The following is a 20,568-nucleotide window of genomic DNA, read 5'->3' as shown; positions in this document are numbered from 1 at the left end:
ATTTCCCTTGGCCCTCCAACTTTTTCAGCTGCTGTGAATATTTGTTTTCTGGCTAGACATGAGCTGTGGAGAGAGTGGCTTGGTTGCACCAGCTGGTTGATCCCTGTTGAGAAGTTTTAGCATCAACGAAACCATTTGGTCCTTGCAGGATCAGCATCCAGGCCCTCAGTGACTCCTGGGGACCTGTGGGGAAATTTGATGCAAGGCAAAAAAAATCCCTCTAGATTGTAGTTTTTCTAGCTCTGTTGTGTTTCTGCATCATTTCTGTACTGGTGGCCTTGTCCTCAAGCTGTGTCCCAGGTTTCTGTCTGCTTCCACGTTTGCTTTCCAGTTTGTGACCCTGTGGGACCCTGTGGGAAGAGCAGCCCCATCCTGTGCATGGCAGCTGGATGCTGAGCACGGCCCTGTGGGGAGAGAGATGGGTTTTAATGGAGCTTGATGCCAGGGTTTGTTACCTTGCAAGGAGAAGATGAGTTATGCCAAGAGGAGCAGAGGCGCATTTATTTGTGGGGAGGAGTAGATATCTCTGCAGTTTTCCCCATGCCTGCTGTTGCTGCTGTGGGGACAGGGCAGCTCGCATCTTGCTGCTGTTCTTGCTGGTCCTATGAGGAGCGCTGGTCATGGTTTGGGGGTCACGCCTCACCCCATCTCCTGGGGTGCCATGTGCTGCTGGATGAGCTCCATGGGGCTCACCAAGGGTGTGAGCTGGCCTGCATCCCAAGGACCCACCTGTCCCCATCCCCATCCTTGAGGCACAGATGCAGTTTGGCAGCTGAGTTCTCCACAATATCCCATCCCTATGACCATGGGTACTTAAGCTTTTAAACAGAAAAATGCCTCTTCCGTTTTTCTTTTGTGGGGTCAGCATGGCAGCACCTGGTATGCTCTGGATTGATGTGAAATTACTTCCTTAAGCACTGAAACAAAAAAATGTTATTGTTGTCAGATTGAGATGCAGGAGAGGAGCCCAGCGAGCCCTTGGCAGGACCCCTCTCTCCCCTGCTGTCTCTCAATGATCTCTTTTCAACAGCCAGCGCATCTTGCTGCTTGTGGCAGGAGCATGCTCCCATCTGAATCATCTCTGGTGCTGATCGGATGCTTTTCTCTTATTTTTAACAGCTGATTTGCCCTGATGGGAATGGATTTTCACAGACGTGGAGTGAGAGCGTAAGGGCTGGCAGCCAGCTGCAGAAGGAGCCTCTTTCTCCTGCAGCACAAATCTTGCTGGAGGGATGAAGTCCCCTTCATGCAAGGCCAGGATGCCTGTGAATTTTGGTTTTGAACTGATTTTTCCTTAGCAGCCTTGGAGGGGAACCAGAGTGGGGAAGTAAAGAATTTTAGGGTGCCCTTGAGCTCTAGCTTGGCCCTGAAATAGCCCAGCCCCATGGCTGAGGGACAGAAGATGGTTTGTCTGGCTCCACCCAGGACTCTCTACTGGTGCATCTGGTCACTCCTGGTGAACAAGTGACCACCAGAGACGTGTTGTTACTTTGAAATAGGATTTAGGACTCAACACCCAGTGAATTGTCTACAAGCACCCAAAATCAGGTTGCATTTCTTTTTGCTGTAAATGCTCGTGTCTGGTAGGTCCTGTTTGTGTCTCTGTTATCTGGGTGTCCTGGAGGTGGCTGGCATTGCTCCTGGGCTGTGTCCTCTGCCTGTCCTCTCCCCACCACAAGGCCAGCCAGGCCACTGTCACCGTGTGCATCCAGATCAGGTCACCTGCTCAATGGTCTCCAGGATGAGCCAATAACATCGGTTCCATCCTGGACAATTTAAACCAGCAGGGGATGAAAGGGAAGGGCAAAAAAAGGCTGTATGTGACTTTGCTGTGCCAAGTCAGAAAAATGATCACCTGGGCACATGGCTGTGTGGGGAACATCCTTGCTGCTGGTGTCCAACCCTGCAGAAGGAAAGGAGCAGTCAACACAACCCGACACAAGACCTTGTGTGTACCAGGAGAGAAAAACCCATTGTCTGTCCCCAGTGCTTCATAAACTGAAGCTCTGTGAGAGGCTTCTTCATGCAGGGACATTGCTGAACACCTTTGCACAGCACACAGTGGAGAAGCTCTTTCTGTGGCCTGAGAACAAGACAAAAGCCATGAAACATCCCCTGGTATGTGGAGTTATGAGCAGTGACCACTCAAAGCCTTTGTCTTGGCCCTCGAGAGCTGATCATGGCTGTTTTAATGTGCTCTCCAGTGATGCCCACCTCCCCTCTCCTTGGCTCCCAGCTGGGTGCATCAGCGCAGTCCTACACATCAGCTCTGTTGCATCCACAGCTGCCTTTGGTGTTGCTCTGGCCGTGTCCCTGGTGGGTCACTTCTCCTGGATCCTGATACTGGCTCTGCCTCTTGGCTTTGTGGCCAAGCACATTGCAGTTTATGGCACTGACTTTCTGCCTTGGGAAGCAACCTGGCTGTGCCTGCATGGGGCTTGGGTGGTCAACCAGTGATGGCCAAGCAAGGGGCAAGTGCTGAGATGCACCAGAGCTTCTTGGACTTCTTCAGCCTCTGAGCATCTATGAAAGAGCCCTCAGAAGGGCTGGCATCGGGTAGGTACAAGAGGGGTTCAAGATAATGTCCTTTGGATCGAGCCCAGCTCTGGGAATCCAGGAGCCCTAAATCCAGTCCTTGTGCTGGAAAGGACCAGGCAGGACCCAAGAACTTCATGTTGGTGTTGAAGGTGCCATGGGCCACGTGTACAAGCATCAGTGCCATCTGGACCATGACCCCTCTCTGCAGGCATCCTGTCCCCAATGCTGGGGATGGTTCTGTGAGAAGAGACTTAACACTGTCCTGGCCCAAACTACCTTCAGCAGGGGACTTCCCAAGCGGGACATCGTTTCTGTGTGACCATCAGTGGGTTTCTCCTCCCTGAACTTGCCCTGCTGCCAGTACAAGCCATGGCATGAGCACTCCACGGCTGATACTGGCTGCCTGGCTGGGAGCTCCCTGCAGGCCACAGCTGGCCACAGCTGGCTGCATTGCCATTGGGCTGCTCCAGCTGGCAGCGAGGCACTGGAGGGTTTCCTACCCCGGCAGTGCTGTGCAGAGCTGAAGAATACAGCTTTGTCTGGGTAAGCCTAATTGACCCTGCAAGGCTGTGAACTGGGGGGAAAAAATCACAATGCAAGTATTTAAGCCAGCGAAGCGCCTGAACATGACATTTCGTCTGTATAAATAGGATTGTCACGCTGCGAAGAGGAACTGCCGGGATTATAAAGTGACTCTGTTTTCTTACTAGCGAGATGCTCTGAGAATAGCTCTGCCTTCTTCGGCTGCTTTGGATGATCCCCTCTGCAAGGGCTGAGGTTTCGTTTCAACCCATTGGATCATCTTTCCACCCGCAGCAGGGACACCGCGGGGACATCGCCAGGTCTGGACCTGGCTACAGTTGTGTGCACTAACAGAGCGGGCAGGGTGACTCCCTTTTTAGCTTGAATCCTGCATGGATCTTAGATCATGTTAGGGCAAAGCTGCTGGTGCTGCTACTCTGAGTGTTGCTACAGCTTCCTTTGCTGCTGCAGCTGAGCTATTTGGGGATTTCTCCCATCCTATTTTGGCCCTAAAACCAGCTAGAGTGAGGACTGAAGTGTCTTGTGGAGGGACTTTAAGCCCTTGGGTGCACTCTTTGCTGTGGAGCAGCTTGCCAGTGTGCTTGGCTCCCCGGCTGGGACCGTGCAGGCAGTAACCTCTGCCAGCATCCCCCATCACCATTGTGATATAGCCCCCAGGGTGTGATTCTGTCAGGGGGTGGGGTGGTAGAGATATACCTGACACTGGACCTGTCACAGTTGTCTTCCAGGTGATTGTTGAACTGTTTTGGGAGGAGGCTGCACCCCAGTGTCTCCTGGTAATGTCTCCAGGAGACTCAACCACCTCAGGCCTGGCACTGGGAGTGTTTTGGTGGCTGCCTGGGGTAGATACGGGTCTGTATGATGTCTACAAAAAAGTGCAAAGTCTCTTGGCCGTTCCTTGGCTTCAGGGTGATTCATCCTGGGATGCTTTCCAAGTTCACTTTGATCGATTTTATCCATCCCATTCATAATGCGAACATCGCCTGATGCTGTTTGTTGTAGTAGGAGGAGGAGGGTTTGTTTATTGGGCTGTCGCTGTGATGGATAACATGTTCACACCAATTCCCTGGGCATCCAGAAAGGTGCCAGGAGATGAGTAAGGGGGATATCGTGCTAAAACATGGTCCCCATCGGTGTGGTTCATCATGGCTGCCAGCCCCAGGTGATGCTCCTGGTGTATTTGGTGAGGGTGCTTGGGTTTGCTGAAGGCATCATTGCCCTCCTGATCTGCCCCCAGGGAGGGTGAAACCCCAAAATAAATGAAACAGGGGAGCTCTGGCTGCTTTTCTCCATGCAGGTTATGCCCAGGCATCCCAGGTAGAGAGTGAAGGGGAAACATCTGCACCAGCAGCCAGAAGGCACCCGGGAGCTGTCGGGATGGCAGCGGGGGTGAGGAGGGCGTCACGGCCCAGACAGCATCGTGGTCCCCGTCACCTCCGAGGTGCACGGGTGTCACTCAGGGACCAGCAGTGGCTGTCACAGCTGCCTGTCACCGCTGGGGAGCCGGGCGGCAGGGCTCTTCGCCCGTGTCGGCTGTCAGGGACGCGCCGGAGGCGGCTGTCACCCTCCGCCCAGGCGGTTTCCCCCCTTCCCTGCTCTCCTCACAGCACATCTGATCCCATCAAGCACAGGCTGTTGACTCAAGGATAAGCTGTGCTGCGCGGAGCAGGAGCTGTAACCTTTGCCGGTGTGATGCTACAGTGAAGGAAAGCGCAGAGGTTTTGGGGTGTCCGGGTGGGGGGGTGGCATCCCCTGGCATCAGATGCCTGGCTGTGGGGTCTGTGCCGCTCTGCGAGGATTGATGTGTTGGGTGGCATTGGGAAGTGTCACGACATTTGGGGAGGCAGGCAAGGGATGGGTGCTCGGCTGGGAAGTCCCCACTGGGCTGCTCAGTGGGTACCAGCTGCATTCTTCCCTGGGACATTACACCCGTGCCCATTAAATAGCACCTTAGAGGAGGAGAGGGGGGCAAAAAATATCCAAAACCTGCCCTCCCACACTTGTGCAAGGGGAATTACAGCTGAGAGCTCTGATCTTCAAGCCATAAAGGCAGTTGCTGGTGATAAACGTATAAGTAATGACTGACACCCAGGCAGGGGAGGTCAGGAGACATCAATCATTGCAGGGCAGGTCATTAGCGCGGGGTTGTTAGAGTGGGACAGTGAGCTGCCAGAAGCAGAAGGGTGGCAGGAGGCGGGCAGCTGGCTGTCACGCTTCAAAGCTCACGAGGGTCAGCTTATCCCACTGCCATGGGAGCAGCTGCAGCACCTTGGGTTGCCACTTCTCCATCACGAGGTTCCTACAACAAAGCCTGGTCCCCCCCTCAAAGGCGAGATGTGCTCCTGTGGCCATGAGTTGGTTGTTTGTTTGTTTTTCTTGCAATTACCTCTAATTGTAGCAATTTTGGGGTTTTGAAGAGAACATTGCTCCAGTGCAGGGAGGGGAGGCTGCTGTATCTCCACCTTCCCTTGGGGTATCACCCCCATTTAATATGGCACGGGGAGAAACAGCTTTTCCTCTGAGTGGGCATCTCACATGCACAGGTTAAGGGGGAGAATCACCAATTAACTTCAAAGCCCCCCACACCCTTGGGGCTGTTCCCCACAGCAGTGGGGCACCTTCCCCCGCCCCCCTGACCCCCTTTGCTTGTTTTGGCTCCTGCAAACAGCAGGTCTATTGTTAAGTGCCACAATCCTTCATGTATCGCTTCCTCTAATGAACATAATTAGCCGTGAATCACGTAGGTCTCATTTTTGTTAGGAGGTTAAAATCCCAGATACACTTTAATACATTTTTGCAGTGAGCACATTTAGAAAGTAATTAAAAGGCTCAGCCGTCTTTGCCTACGTCCCCTCTCCCCCTCCCCAGGACGGCAGGATTTAATTGAGGCCAGCTGAAAGTTAGTGGAAATAAATTGTAGCTGATAAAGTGGAGGTTGTAATTTAATTCTGAGAGAGGATCTGTTCTTGCCTGGGTGTTTAGTTCATCAGGGACCAGTGTTGAGGGGCACGGGAGGAATTTATCTGTGTAATGTGATTTACTGATGAGAAAATGCCGTTTAGGGAGGGATAGTGCTTGTGTGTGCAGTGGTCCCACTCCTTAGAGCATCGTCTCCAGGGCTTGCAGGCATCCCTGGGAGGCTGCAGATACTGGGTTAGTGGGAGGGATGCTGGTCCAGGAGTCCAGGGTGGGAGGCACAGGTCAAAAATATTGGCATGCTGGTGGTGTAAAACAGCCAACCCGGGGCTGGGGGCAGCAATTACCTTAATTGACTTTGTAGTCCTTCAGCATCTTAATTGCTGGCTGTGCCCGAGGGGTGATTGGGGCTGAGGCGGCAGTAGGAGCTGAGAGAAGAAGCTGGAGCAGCTGCTGGCGGGAGGTACTGGACATGGATATGTTTTAGGATGCTCCCAAGACTTTTAACAGCGTCTTGCACGGGAAGCAGCATGTAAATGTAACCTTCAGAAAGAGAGCGCAATTAAAACACCCTACCGCCCGCTATATTAAAATGGGATATTAAAGCAAACAGTGGTTCTCCCTGCTCGAAGGGATAATATCGAAAGTGTATTTAGCAAGGGATTTGCCAGCATACTGAGCAAACGGCCAGGCTCGCAGCTGGGCTCTGCTGCTCGGCTCCGCGCTGTGGCTCAGCTCGCGTCGTGCCGGGGCTGCTTGCTTGTGCCCGGGAAACCTCTCAAATCCCTTCTTGAAAATCCAGCCTTTGAACCCCCGGCACTGATCCCCCCTGGGGCTGAGCAACCCGTGGGGCAGGACCTCTCCCATAGCCAGGGCAGCTGGCAGGAGGAGGAGGAGGGTCTCTGCCCTTGCTGAGGCTGAAGGGGGATGTGGAGTCCAAGCACGGCTCTGCTGCTAATTACCTGCTCGCTCCAAGCCATTGCTAATGAACTTATCTCTTTTTCCTTACCCAGCCAAGGTCCCGTTACCCTTTCTCCCTCCTTTTCCCTTAGAAGGAGAGCGCCAAGGCTGCTTTTTACCTTGTTCTTCTATTTGAATATGAGTTAAATTGCCTTCTAAGCGGCTGACACTTGGCTTTTTGTTCAGCCGCAACCGCAAGATGTGATGTCTTATTAATAAATGATGCAGTTGCCATTTCGGCTTCATTTTCCCTTTCTTGTTTGAGCATCATGATGTGGCTCTGATAGCTTCGCAGTCCTGCTCTGCATACACATGGGTGTAGCACCCCTGGGGCAGGTGCATCACCTCCCACCTCTCTCCCTGGCCCAAACTGGGTGGTGGGGGCTGTTAAGTGGAGGCAGGAGACCCTGGTTCCCCACAGATCCAAGCACAAAGCCAGAGGTCTCTTGCTTTCCAGAAAGAGAGCTCAGCAGGGCATCTCTAAAGGGAAATATCAATCAAACCCTATTTTTTGTGTGCACCCTTTGTCCCCCTCCCTAAAAGCTTGAACCCCAGCTCTCGCCTTTTTTACCATCTGATGGTTTCCCCTGTCTCTCCTTTCCACACAGATACGCTGTCAGTGCCTCGCTGGTCCCCGCAGATCCCCCGTCGAGATCTTGGCAACTCGATAAAACACAGGTACACCAACCCTGCCGCAGCGCTGGGCGAATCCCCCCGACACTGGGGGATGAGCATCTCCCTTCCCATCTCTGGTCTGGGGCGGGGGGCTCAGGGCTGTTCCCCCTGTTTCCCATGCTGGGCTGCGCTGTCCTAGAAGCCCATTTAAATTCCATTTCAGTTCAGATTTGGTTTAGATAAGGCTTGAGTCGCTATCAATAAAAGCTGTGTATTATCCGTGACCTTGCCAACCTTCAGCAAATTTCCCATCTCCGGATTATTGCCCTTCCATATCTACTCAAGAAGGAAGAGCTCTAGAAATAGTCTCAGTGCTGCTATTTGATGGGGCAGCTGCTTCTTCGATGGGCTGGAAGCTTGGATCTCCAGGGCAGGGAGATGTTTTGGAAGCTCTGGCCACAGTCTGGTGTGGGCAGAGCTGGGGGGCTGCAGTGAGACAGTGCCTAATGCCAATCCTGGCCAGCTCAGCCCTCCTTTAGAGCAAGCTCTGCCCTTCTGCACCACCAAAAGAGGGCTCAGATTTGTGCTTTGGCATCCCTGGAAAGATGCCTTGACCCCTGCAACAGTGTTTGAGGGCAGCAAGGAAAGAATAAATTTGGGCTCTGTTGATAATCATGGCTTGGGAGATGTTCCTGCAGGAGCATGGATGGGGTGACACAGCTTCATTGCTCCCTGGCCACTCTCCGTGTTTCTCTCTACAGGTTTTCCACCAAGTACTGGATGTCTCAGACCTGCACCGTCTGCGGGAAAGGAATGTTGTTTGGCTTAAAATGCAAAAACTGCAAGTAAGTCATGGTGCTGGAGCTCTTTGTGTTGCTCCTTATTGTTGTGAGGGGGATAATTAGGAGTTTGCTGGTGGAGCTGAGCAGGTGCTTGGGCACGGGGAGACTGACCAGCCTCTTGCTAGCTCTTCTTTGCAAGAAGACTTAATGAGACATGAAATTGGGTGAAGAACATCTCAAAACAGGGTTGAGGTTGGGTCTTCATGCTGGGGATGGGAGCAGGGTCCTTGGGGAGGATGCTGCCCATCAGACCTCAGCTCTGCTTGCACCAGAGCTCTGAGTCAGATCCTGACAGCCTCTCCGCTCGCTGCTGTCCTTGGCCTGTCTTTAGATACCCACTGTAGGGTTATGTGCGGAATTAACTGCAGGAGACGGGGGGGATGGATGTGGTGGACAGGGGCTGAGAGTGGCTCGGATGAGAGCACTGCCTGTGTGCAGGGCAGCTCCAGGCATCGGATGGGTTTTCCCCACAGCCTTGGGCTGTATCCTTTTTTTTTTGCATCAGAAAAATATCTTGGGGCCTCTGTTTCCTGGCAATGTCGTGGCACCAAGGAGCCAACCCACCCCAAAATGCAGTGAAGGTGTGATGCAAAGGAGAGGGACTGTGCTGGCTGTGAAATTGGGCAGGACTGGAAAAGATAGCAAAGGCACGGGCTGGGGCCACTTATACTGCTTTAAATCCGGTGTAGCCCATTTCTTACTATCGTGCAGCCATCAGCACTTAGTAAAGCTGCTTCTGGAGACACGATTGCCTTTCCTAGGGATGGGTGCTGGGAATAGGCCGGTTGTCTGCGGGTAACTGAATTAGCCAGAGCTATGAAGTGATAACGATCGCTGTTGCCGTTGATTAAATGCTGATGAGTTAGAAAATTGGGATTTAAACCTGCACCAGAAAAGCCTGGTTACTCTGCAGTTGGTGGTGGCTTTCTGGAAGTGATAATATCAAATATATATTTTAAGGTGGTGATTCCTATTTCGTTCAGTGCTCACGTAACTGGAGGCTTTGCTGCCTGCAAGCCCTGCCTGCTGTGCCTGTCCGGGGCTGGTCCCCGCGTGGGACCAGGGATGCTGGGACCTGCCCCTGTGATGCTGTGGTTCCGGCTCTCTCTCGGTCCTGCTGTCCTGTAGACGCTGAGAAAAGAGCAAATAAATTGCTTGGTTGTAAAAAGTTAGAATGTAGAGTACTTAGAACATAAAGTACTTAGGTTCACCGACTTTGCCATAGCCACCCAGCCCCAGCACTGTTTCCCCCAGAAACAGGAGGGGAACAAGTAGGTAAAACAAACAAACAGACCCCAAATCCCCCCAAGCCTCGAATACTGAATTAATCTCTGCCTTTCCCTCTAGGAACGGCTTTGTAATAAAAGCTAACATGCACGGCTCCTGAATTTTCATTACCCAGCTCATTGACTTGTAGCTGCTGTCTCTTTTTTTTTTATCCTTTACTCTTGTTTTTTTAAATCCTTTCCTCCTTTTTGCCTTTTCCCCCGTGGCTCTCGCTGCTCCGTTGTGGCTGCTGCAGCAGAGCGTGAGTTGGGGACTCGTTTCCATCCCTAATTAAGGACGAAAGGGAAGGTTTCGGGGCGGCAGGAGCCTGCTTATGCCTATATGTATGACCCATGGGTGAAACCCTCCATAGACTTCTGCCCCGGCTCTGCGAAACCAGGCAAAGCTCTGCAGAATATTCGATGTAGCTGTAAATGCTCTCATTATTTTTGTTAAATGTCCTGGTAATGAAGCGAGGAGGGGAGGGCACAATGGCAGAGATTCATCGGGAGCCAAAGGGGGCTGGGGCAGCTGCTTCCTTCCCTTCTGCTGCCCCTGAATTTAATTAAGTGCAAAGCAGTGTTAGCACTGGATGGTGGTTGGGGGGAAGTGGCTGCTCCCCTAGCACGGGTCTCTGCTCCTTTTATTTCAGCTGAGGCCGACAAGTGACAGTTTTGGGCATCCTCAAGCTGGCTGGTGGGTGCCTGGTCCCTTGCAGCTGGTGGAGAAACGGGGGAGCTGGGCAGTCCTCCCAGGTTTCGGGGTTCCTGCACCCCTCCATCAGGACAGGTGCACCCACCATGGCTCTCATTTGCCACGGGTGTGCAGCTCCTGTGTCCTTCCAGCCAACCCGCCCGGACGCTCCAGGGTGTTCATCCCATACCGCTTCCTATCCCTGTGCCCACAGCCTGGGGGGCAGCGGGGGAATCGTGGGCCTTCCCGCGTGAGCTGCAGGGCCGCAGGGATCCGGGAGAGTTTGCCCATGGGACCACTCAGGCAGTGAGCACCCAGGGGCTGTGCACAGCTGAAATATTATGTCAAGTTACCTTCCTGGGTGGGGAAAGGGTCCCCGGTCTGCAGTGAAGCTCCCTGCTCCGAGCCGCATCCCTCTAGCCGTCCCGTGATGCTCCGCGTCCCCTTCGCTCTCACTTCTCACGCCTTTTATTCTTTTCCCCACTAGGCTCAAGTGCCACAACAAATGCACCAAAGAGGCCCCTCCGTGTCACCTGCTGATCATCCACCGGGGAGGTAAGGGCCTTTCTTCCCCCTTCTGCCTCCATGGATGTTGCCACCAGGTAAAACTTTCAAAAGCCCCCGGGCGATTCGGGAGCCTGACCCTCGCTGACGGCCGGCTGGCGGGATGGAGGCTCCCGAACCGCTTGGGCGCTCTGTGAAAATTTTACCCACCGTTTTTTCCGCTTGTAGGGAGACGAGCTGTTCGGGGCGAGGCAGATTTGCATTGCAAACCACTTCCACCCACCCTTCCCCTGCCTCCTTTTCTTTTCAGATTCCCCACCGCACGGGGTAAGTGCAACAGGTTTTAGCCTTTTGCTACTGTCGAGAGCTTAGGGCGGACGCGTGGGACCCCAAATCTCCCGTGGTGCTGTCGGTGCATGGGGGTCCCCACCACAGGGACGTGGCCGTGCCACTGTGGATGCTCGTGGTGCTTTCAGACCTGCCTTATCCCACTCTCCTCCGGGAGAGCCCATTCTATAATCCACAAACGAGGGAGAACTTTGCAGCAGGACGACGGGCGTGGCTTCCCACCTCTTTTCTTCCAGATTTTGGCCGAGTGCTCCCCGATGGCCAGAGGACTGCGACAGCCTAAGGGAAACTCTTCCAATTACCATTGCTTTGAATTTTGAGCTCTTAAGGCCGTTACTCTGTGTTCAATACCACCAAAAACATGTTCATTGGTTTAATCGTGGAGAAATGCATTGTGCTGGTGGCACCTCACAAGGCGAGTGAGGATCTGTGGCTCAGAGGGGCATAATTTTGCAGCCTCCACTCCGGTCCCCCATGCCCTTGCTTGCAGCACATTTGGGTGGAAGACCCCCCTGTCATGCTCCGAGCTGCTGCAAACCCTGACCAGGAGGCAGGGAAAGCAGCATCCTGCACTGCCAGGGGCAGGTGAGCTCCTGGGATGGGCAGAAATTCAGATTAATGCCTGCGGTCTGTGATGTTGCAAGAGCTGGAGCTGCCTGTTGTGTGTTTTAGCATGGGAACGAGGAGCAGCGTGGCTTCAGGGTGGCCTCAGCATCAGTGAAAAAAGCTCGGAAATGCCTTGCCCTGCAGCCAGCCCATTTCCAAGTCCCCAGGCTGCAGGCTGGCTTTCCCCCCATAAAATCTCTCCGCCAAGAGCAGGGTGCTCTGAGCAGGCTCCTTCCCTCTGCCCTGAAAAGCTGTGATGAGGAAGAGGATGGTGCCTACTTGTGATGCTGGCTGACCCCCCCAGCTCGTGGGGTGGCTGCAATGGCTGCTGAGCTTCCTTGAATTGCAGCCCCTCGGTGGGGGAAGAAGGGTGCAGTTTGCATCCCACCATGGGGGCTTTAACCTCCTCACATCGCGAGGGGTTTGGCTGTAGCCTGGGTGCAGGGGGGAGCCCGAAGGCTGGCTGCCATCCCAGGGCAGGAGCCGAGCAGCTGGAGATGCCGTGGGGGATTGCTTTGGAGAACGATTCAAGAGCAGTTTGCAAGCGCAGGGTTGACCCCAAGTGTTCCTTCAAAGCTTTGATGTGTCTTCATCTCTCTCCCCCTCCTCTCCATCCCCTTTTCCCCTCTCTCCCTTCTTAATCCAGCAAGGTTAGTCCGGACAGAGTCGGTGCCCTGTGATATCAACAACCCTTTGCGGAAACCCCCCAGGTATTCGGACCTACACGTCAGCCAGACACTCCCCAAAACCAACAAACTCAACAAGGTGAGCTGCTCCACCAGCCCTGAACACCTGCTTCACGCCCACCCCCTGCCACAGGGAAGCCGGCCCTGTTTTGCTGAAATATCAGCGGCTTTTGCTGGTTCTTCGCATGCAGCTGCTGCTCTTGCAAACAAGGGGGCCAAAAAATGCCGTTGGAGTTGGGTTGCTTGAGCCACCCTGTTTGCCTCAGCTTTCCTAAGGCACGTCCTTTCATGGAGCGTCAGTCCCATTTGCTGGGCAGGACCATGGCTTGGAGATTAATTTCTGAAAGAATGGATTTAAGAGCAAGTTCCCCTGACCTTGTGTTTGGGGAAGGAGAAGGCCCCAGTGGGTTGCCCCAAGGATGGGGCATCTCCCAGCCTCTCAGCCATCTGCCAGGACCAGGCCTTACAGACGGCTCCATGGGTCCTCAGGCACATCCACAGCTATGGGACTGTTGTATGTGTCAATGCATGGGTAGGAGATGCCTAGAAACCTGCCTGAGGACTTAAATTTTAAAAAATAATCCCATGAACCAGTGCTAATTCGATGAGCAAAGTGAGGGTGAGCTTGGTGTTGAGGCAGGATGGGCTGCGCTGCAAGCAGAGCTGCAAAGCTCTCGCCCCTTGGGTTTCCCAGTGTGGGTTGCATCTGCTGAGGTTATTTCTTTTAAAAATAAAATGGCATCCGCACTTTCAAAATAGCCCGTGTCTCACCAGTCCTGTGCCATTGTGGCCTCTCAGTCTCCAGATCTAAGCTGAATTTGGGGTGTTTTGAGGTCTCTGCTACCACCTGAGATTTTTTTAAATAACAAATCTTTGCTACAGATAAAACAAACGCAGAATTTGATTGTGTCTCTGGCAAATCTGGTCAAGCCAGACCTGACAGTGCACCTGGCTCACTTCCTTCTGCCCTGCATTAATAGCAATAAAACTGGCATGGGGTTACTTTTTGATGAAATTTAGAGCATGTTGCCTTCAGTGGAAAATTTATTGTGGGTGGCCAGAGGTAGCGCAGGGTAAGGTGTTTGCAAGCTGGAAGTGCTTGAAGTGAGGGAAATCCTCAGCATCATGGGGAACAGGTCATCAAAACCCTGTCTTCCCACAGCCTGGCAGGACCCCCCAGCTCATTCTGGACCTCAGCATCTTCTGGCACTCAACAAAGGCTGGGTACCAGATGATGCTCTCTTGGATGTAGTTTTTAAACCTAAATCTCTTAGGAGATCCTGCTCTGTTGTTGTTGTTATGGCATGGTGCAAATGGCTTTGTGAGGCTGGAGAGCTACTGCAGGTATTCAAAAGAAATAGAGATGCTTCTTTCTTTTTGGTGCCTGTCCTTCTAGTGATTTGTTTCATTTTATTAGAGGGCAGTGGGGAACTGACTCAGCTCACTGATAAAGGCTTTGGGTGTGAAGGGCATCAGCCCTGCCTCTGCCAGGCAGTCCTTTCACATTTCCTAGCTTTTTTCTAACCAGAGCATGATGATGCACAGTGTGTGTGTGTGTGTGTGTGTGTATATACATATATATTTATATATTTGACTTTAACCTCAGCATCCCATTCTGGTTAAAGTTTCCCCTATAAATGTGCTTTATGCAATAGGGGCCCCTTCTTACTTTGATGTTTCTAAAGGCATTTCTTTAGAGATATCCTGTTCTCTGTAAATACCATTGAAATCATACTGTTAGCAGCCTTCATTGTTGGTTTAAAAACCAATTTACCTAGCTAAGATTGTCATATGTGTCAGGATATGGTCTATATAAAATGTATGTGGGTTTCCTAAAAAGCCCAGCTTATTTAAAAATCCATAAATTTTGACAAAAATTACCTGCTGTGGGAGGCTTGTGCAGGTTTTCTAACCTTGGAGGGATCTTGCCATGGGTGCACCTGTCTGGAGATGGGAGTGCTCAGGGCTGCTGAAGGTCAGACCTTGTTAAGTGTCTCCAAGTTGGGCGATAAGGTCACAAGCAAGGTGGGGAATTCTGGCCTCAGTTTTCCTTTTCAGATCTAAGATATCCAGGCAGGTGGTTCTCCCTGTTTGCTCCCAGATGGTCCTTTCTCATCCATCTCAGTGTGCCCTGGAGAGGCACACCCGAAGCTGCTGTCCTTGTCTTGATGAGGAAGGGTCAGTGAAGGGCAAGGGATGTCTTGGGATGTGTGGGCTGATCCTTTCAAATCTGCCTCAGCTCAGCCCCCTGCTCTGAGCGAGGCAGGAGGTTTTTGGCTCACAGGAGGTCAACAGAAGCTTGATGTCTCTAAGGACCGAGCCCCAGGGGTGCAGCCCCCCAACTCTGGTCTTGGTGGCTACAGCTCTGCAGAGCTAGCAGGGTTTGGGGAGCTTTCAGCCATGGTTTTGTAGCATGGAGGGGCTGGCAGAGGAGCCCCATGTCTGACATGAAATGCCCTTGGTGCACACAGTGAATACAAACGGCTTTGGAAAAGCTGAAGCTGGGTCTCTGGTTGTTTTCCAGGGCTTCTGGAAATGGGGGACTGGGATGACCTGTGTAGCTCTCACTTGTCACCTGGGATCCTCTGTACTGGAGCACCTTGGGGTGCCACTGCTGGCACGGCTCTCACCAGCTCCTCTCTTCTTTTCTCCATGTCCTGCAGGACCACATCCCAGTGCCCTACCAGCCAGACTCCAGCAGCAACCCCTCCTCCACCACCTCCTCCACACCCTCCTCGCCAGCCCCACCGCTGCCGCCCAGCGCAACGCCCCCGTCCCCCCTGCATCCCTCCCCGCAGTGCCCACGCCAGCAGAAGCAATTCAACTTGCCAGGTACCGTGAGCTCCCCACCTCCCATCTGCCTGATGAGAGGGGCTTGTGCCCCGAGGTGTCCTTGGGGTAAGATTCTGTTCCAGCTGCTTGCTTGCCTGGACTTATGCTGGGATGGGGAGAAGTTGGAAGAGGTAGGAGCAGCAAAGATGAGTTTAGGATCATTTAGGTTGGGACAGAGCTTGGGAGTCTCTAGTCAAATCTCCTGCTTGAAGAAGGGTCAGAGCTCAAGACTTGATGCAGTTTGGTCTTCAAAACCTCCAAGGATGGAGCCAGCACAGCCTCTGTGGGCAACCTGCTGCGCTTGAGGCTTCAAAAACATTTCTAGCCATGACTTCTCCATGGCATGTGCCCGCTGCATTGCCTCAGCAGCAAACGGGAAACAAGGTCTTACCCCTCTACAAGGGTAACTTGGGTTGACTTCACTGTGTCTTTGAGGTCCAACAAGCTTGCTGTTAGCACATGTGGGGTGATAGAGGGAAGTAGTTGATGCTGGGGCTATCTGATGTATCTTGTCCCATCAAGTCTTGTCTGGGTACCTCGACTCATCTGCTCCTGGAGCTCAGTCTCTTCAGGGATGGTGTAAGAGTCAATTTGGTCACCTTGGCTTCAGGACAGAGGAGTTACATTAAATGGCCAGAAAAACTCCTCCTGGCCTGAGGATGTACCAAAGCCTGTCCCAGCATGTCTGCCTTTGGGATGTCATTGGGGCAGGGCTGCAGCTCCAGGGAAGGTCCCTCCCTGGAGGGAAATGGCTCAGCATCACTCCTGGCAGCATGGAAGGACTCAGCTGTACTCAGCTACCCAGATGCTTCTCCAGCCATTCCCAAAAAGGGCCCGACAAGGGAAGAGGAGGGGGAGCCATGGCCCTGACCCATCTCTGAGATGCTGAAACACTCACGGCTGCCCTGGGGCCAGTGACCCTTGTTTAGTCTGTGGTCTCAGGCCTGTTTGACAGGGCAGCAGCCAGGAGTTTGGAGTCCCTCTGCATTCCAAAACCCCATGGCTATTGAACTGGTCTGGTAGGAAGGAAGGTCAGGACTGCTTCTCTGGAGGAACCAGATGGCACCTTCATGATCTGCTGATCCTGCTGCACCATGGTGATTCCTCCTTTCAATCTTGACAGGCTCTCAGCTAGAGAGGAGGAGGAGAAGGAGGGAGGTGAGGGGGGATTTGACTGGCAGGATCCATCACCAGAATAACAAGCATTTCCAAAAGCTGGGGAGAAAAATCCAAACCACTAGCCAAACAACAGAGGTCCTTGTGAGCCTGGAGAGACTACAGCTGTACACAAGTCTTGTTCACTGGAGCGCCCAGAGCCCAGGTGGGATGCTGGAGAGGCATGAAGAAGACAGCAGAGGATCTGTGAGGAAGCACTGAGCACCTCAAGGAGCAGTGTGACCCATCCGTCAAGGAGAGACTCGACTCCTTCTCCATTCCCTGGGTGAGGATTTCGCCAGCCACAGCCCTCAAGCCTCCAAGGGCTGGGATGATAGTCCTCAGCATGGCTGCAAACCTGAGAGCACGGCGTGCGTTTCTGTGCTGGTATAACTGAGTTTGTGGTGGTCCAGCCACAGCCAAAGCATCCTGACATCTCAGCAGCATGATAGCCAGGCTTGTAGCCATTAACATCCCAAAATTGCTTGCTGGGCAAACTCTGGACCCTGCCTGGGTCTGGGGGAGAAGGAACAGAGGGTCCAGTGTCTGGTGACCTGGTCATGCATCACTTCTGGAGCAGAGACCTCCCTGCAGGGCTTTTGAGATGTTCTTTCATGTTGTTTAAAACAGAAACCACAGAAGTAACCCCGACAGTGAGCAGCAGCATCTTCTTATGGGGACCTGGACGTGCTGTCACTGCCACCACAGCTGAGCCAGTGCAGGGAGCCCCTGCCACAGGTGCCTGGCTGGCAGGAATGGGGCGAGCAGGATCAGACCCCAGCAGCTCAGGGGGGTGGTTGCTCCCTGCTTTCATGCCTGTGATGAGCAGAGCCCTGTGGTGAACAGGAGCTGGTCTGACACAAAGCAGGACTTACTGTGCTTTCATCTTCCTGTGCAGGAAGTTCTCCATGGTTCATCTCATCAAGATGGTCATCTTGGGGATTAGGATTTAAGCTTGGAAATTGCAACACTGTGACCTTTTTCTGACAGAATTACCTTTGAGTCTCCTTTGATCTCGGCTCAGGTCCCGCTGCAGAGCTGAGGTCAGTCTTCAGGGTCTTGAAGCTGGAGAGAAGCTGAGAGATGGTCTTTGGGGTCTTGAAGCTTAAGGAGAAGTTGCCTTCTGAGCTGGTGCCAACCTCTGGTGGCCTCAGCATCTCTGTCTTGCTTTGTGCCCATGAACTGCCTGCCTGTGTGTGTCAAATCAGCCCTTGGGCTTTGCCCACAGGCGATGGGGAGCTGATGGAGGGTACCAGCACCTAGAGCACCTCTGCAATGCTGGCTTTGGGCAATGGCTCCTGGGACTGCTGACAGCTCCTGGCTCCTTTCAGTACACTGGGAGGCAGGCGGGGAGCCCAGGAAGGACACATCTCCGAAGCATGGCAAAAATGCACAGTTAGATGGGCTAGATCGGGCAAAAATTGGGAGCAGCTGCAAATCTATCACTTGGTGTCTCCACAGTGCTGAGTGGTTCCTGAGGGCTGACTGGGAGCTGAGCACTCAAACCCTGTGAGCTTTTGCTGTCAACCAGGTGTCCAAATCTCACCAGTGACTTTGCAGATGACATCAACACCCTTTAAATGGTATCAAGCAGTAGCTGATGGTGGCAAAAATGAAGTTAAAATCCAGCCAGATCATTAGAGGTGTAAGGTCTTAGTTTTTTGGCCTGGGCACCCTACATGCCATTGTGGGTGAGAGATGGAGGTGGGAGGGGTTGTGTCATGCAGGGGGGGACCTGGACCCAGGGCTGTCATTTCATGAGTCTCTCCAGCATCTGGCTCTGCAGTTTGGTGTTTAACCCCACATTTCTCTCTTCCAGCTTCCCATTACTACAAGTACAAGCAGCAGTTCATTTTCCCAGGTAAGTCTCTTTGAAAGTTTCTCCTGTAACGTGGGGTGCTGAGATATCCCTTAGTGGGGTGTGTGCATGCCCAGCTCTCCTAAGCCCTGGATTTGTGCAGAGGGGTTCTGCTGGAGTGGGATTTCTCCCCAAAACCAGTGCATTGTTGCAGGACCTTTCACTAGTAAGATGCTGCAGGGCTGGGAGGTTTTCAGTGGGATGTACTTCCCCTGGGTGCCCTCGGCACTGGAAGGAGCTCCTGATACTCCCAGACTGCTCTCACTCCGCTCTCTTCTCTCCAGATGTGGTGCCTGAGACACCGACCCGAGCCCCGCAAGTCGTCCTCCACCCTGTCAACTCCAACCCCATGTGAGTGCCTCCCCCTCCTCCCAGCTGCCTTCACCTTCCCTTCCCCAGGCAGTGCATCCTCTGCACCCTGCCTCCTCTGGGCACCCATGTGTGCTTCCCTGGCTTTGCAGGACCAATTTGGGGCTCAAGGATGTCTTTTGGGCCCGCTGAGGTGGGTGGTCAGGATGAGCCCCTGGTGCTCCTGCGTCCCTGACCCAGCTGATGACTCTGGTTTGTGCGTTGCGGAGGAGAAAAACTGAAAGGACAGAGCAGGGAATTGATTTATAACCCACAGCAATGCACCTACCAAGCGCTTTGCTGTCAAAAAAAAAAAGACTTTCAGTCTAAGAAGCCAAAGCCAAAGCGATTTATCTTTTACTAAATTATAAGCAGAGAACCAGGGTCTTTGAGATAGTTTCAATAAAGACAGTTTTTGCAGTCTCACCTGTAATATTTTCAAGTCCAATAAACTTTGCACTGAAATTAGTTCTGAAATGCAGTTATCTAATTGGCGTTAGGACCAGCTCTCCCTGGCAGATTGAGTCTGAGCTGCTCTGCCGAATCTGGCATTTGCTGAGGTCCTCCTGCCTGTGCCACCCCGGCAGTGGCGTTACATTGCAGGGTTGCTTGCTGATCCTTTTTATAACTGCCATTTTTGAAGCCGGGAGTTTAACAGATAGGGTCTTGCTCCAGGCTGCAGTGAGGTTGTGTCCGGCTCACCCACGCTCTCCAAACCGCATTGGCAACTGCTGGGGGGTCCGGCAGATCTTGTGTCTGGGGAAGGCGATGAGGGGGATGGGGACGGAGCGGCTGTCCCTGCTGGTGGCTGACAGCCAGGAAATTAATGGAAAAGTAGTGAAGTCAAAGCCTTTTATATTTTTTTTCCTTCCCTGCCTAAAGCAATGTATCAGGCGTAAGGCTGGCAGGCTTCTGTGGGCAAATAGCTTTCAATATGCAAAACCTGTGATTCTTCTCTTGCTCGCCCCACTGAAAATAACTCGTGGGAGCCGCTGAGGTTACCCTGGCCTTGGCTGGGTTAAATAGCAGACGCTGCTTTGGATACTCAGGAGACAGGTATTCGTGCCTGGGCTAAAGATCAGGCAGGAGGAGACTGCTGCTCCTGCAAACCAACCGTGCATCGTGATGGGCGGCAGAAGCCGTCTGCGTCTACCTGGACTTTCTCTGCTACTTCAGATGTCAGGGTCGGCTCCTTTTGTATATCCACCTGGGTCTCCCCTGGGATTTATAGCTTTTTAGTGGCAACTAAATGGCATAGGAAGCACAGGACCACTGCGTCTGAGTGGCTTGGGGAGTGTTTTGCCTCTCCTGTGATCCTTGCTGTCTCTGGAAGGGGATGCTGTTATTTATGTTATCGATAATAATAGTTTCTAATATATTTATATTATGCTTGAAACCACCCGAGCTGCCCCAACTGATCTTCCCCAGGGAATTTCCCCAATTCCCTGTTAACTCTTGGGTGCAGTGAGACCTGGGTCATGGACCTGGTGGTGGGAGGTGCTGTGTAAGCAAAGAAAAAGAGATGGTCCTGGCCCAGGGAGCTTGGAAACTAGAGAAATTTAGGTGCTCTTACTGCAGGGAGGGTCTTTGAAACCTTCACTTCTCAAAAATATTCAAAAAAACTGTTTTCTTCTCTTCTGGCTGCTAATCAGCTGTGCTTGTCACTTTGTCTGGTGTTTGTTGGGAAGGTAATTCTGATCTTAGAAACCACCTAAAAATGCCATAAGCGCATGCCCCAGCACTGCCTCAATGTGGCCAAAAGGTGTGAGGTTGTAAATATGCCCCTTGCCCCAGTTAGCTGGGGGGATGCCTTCTGGGGCACGTGGCAAAGGTGCATCCTCCACACCATGTGCTTTGG

The 20,568-nt window shown here is 52.7% G+C and overlaps 1 protein-coding gene across 3 annotated transcripts in view; it reads left to right on the top strand.

The window, feature by feature from the left end:
* Positions 1–20,568, top strand: part of KSR2 (kinase suppressor of ras 2) — a 124,602-nt gene that overhangs the window by 32,632 nt on the left and 71,402 nt on the right. For 2 of the 3 annotated variants that reach the window (XM_074921391.1, XM_074921389.1), the window contains exons 6-12: positions 7,566–7,635; positions 8,334–8,417; positions 10,861–10,928; positions 12,478–12,596; positions 15,181–15,349; positions 18,324–18,365; positions 18,647–18,713. In XM_074921391.1, coding sequence (XP_074777492.1) covers positions 7,566–7,635; positions 8,334–8,417; positions 10,861–10,928; positions 12,478–12,596; positions 15,181–15,349; positions 18,324–18,365; positions 18,647–18,713 — 619 coding nt within the window. Of the gene's footprint in view, positions 1–7,565; positions 7,636–8,333; positions 8,418–10,860; positions 10,929–12,471; positions 12,597–15,180; positions 15,350–18,323; positions 18,366–18,646; positions 18,714–20,568 lie in introns of all 3 variants that reach the window. The other variant, XM_074921390.1, reaches the window with a different exon arrangement.

Source organism: Athene noctua, chromosome 17, assembly GCF_965140245.1.
Source record: "Athene noctua chromosome 17, bAthNoc1.hap1.1, whole genome shotgun sequence".
Taxonomy (NCBI): domain Eukaryota; kingdom Metazoa; phylum Chordata; class Aves; order Strigiformes; family Strigidae; genus Athene; species Athene noctua.
The sequence above is the reverse complement of the archived record's forward strand: the minus strand, read 5'-3'. Positions and strand labels throughout refer to the sequence as shown.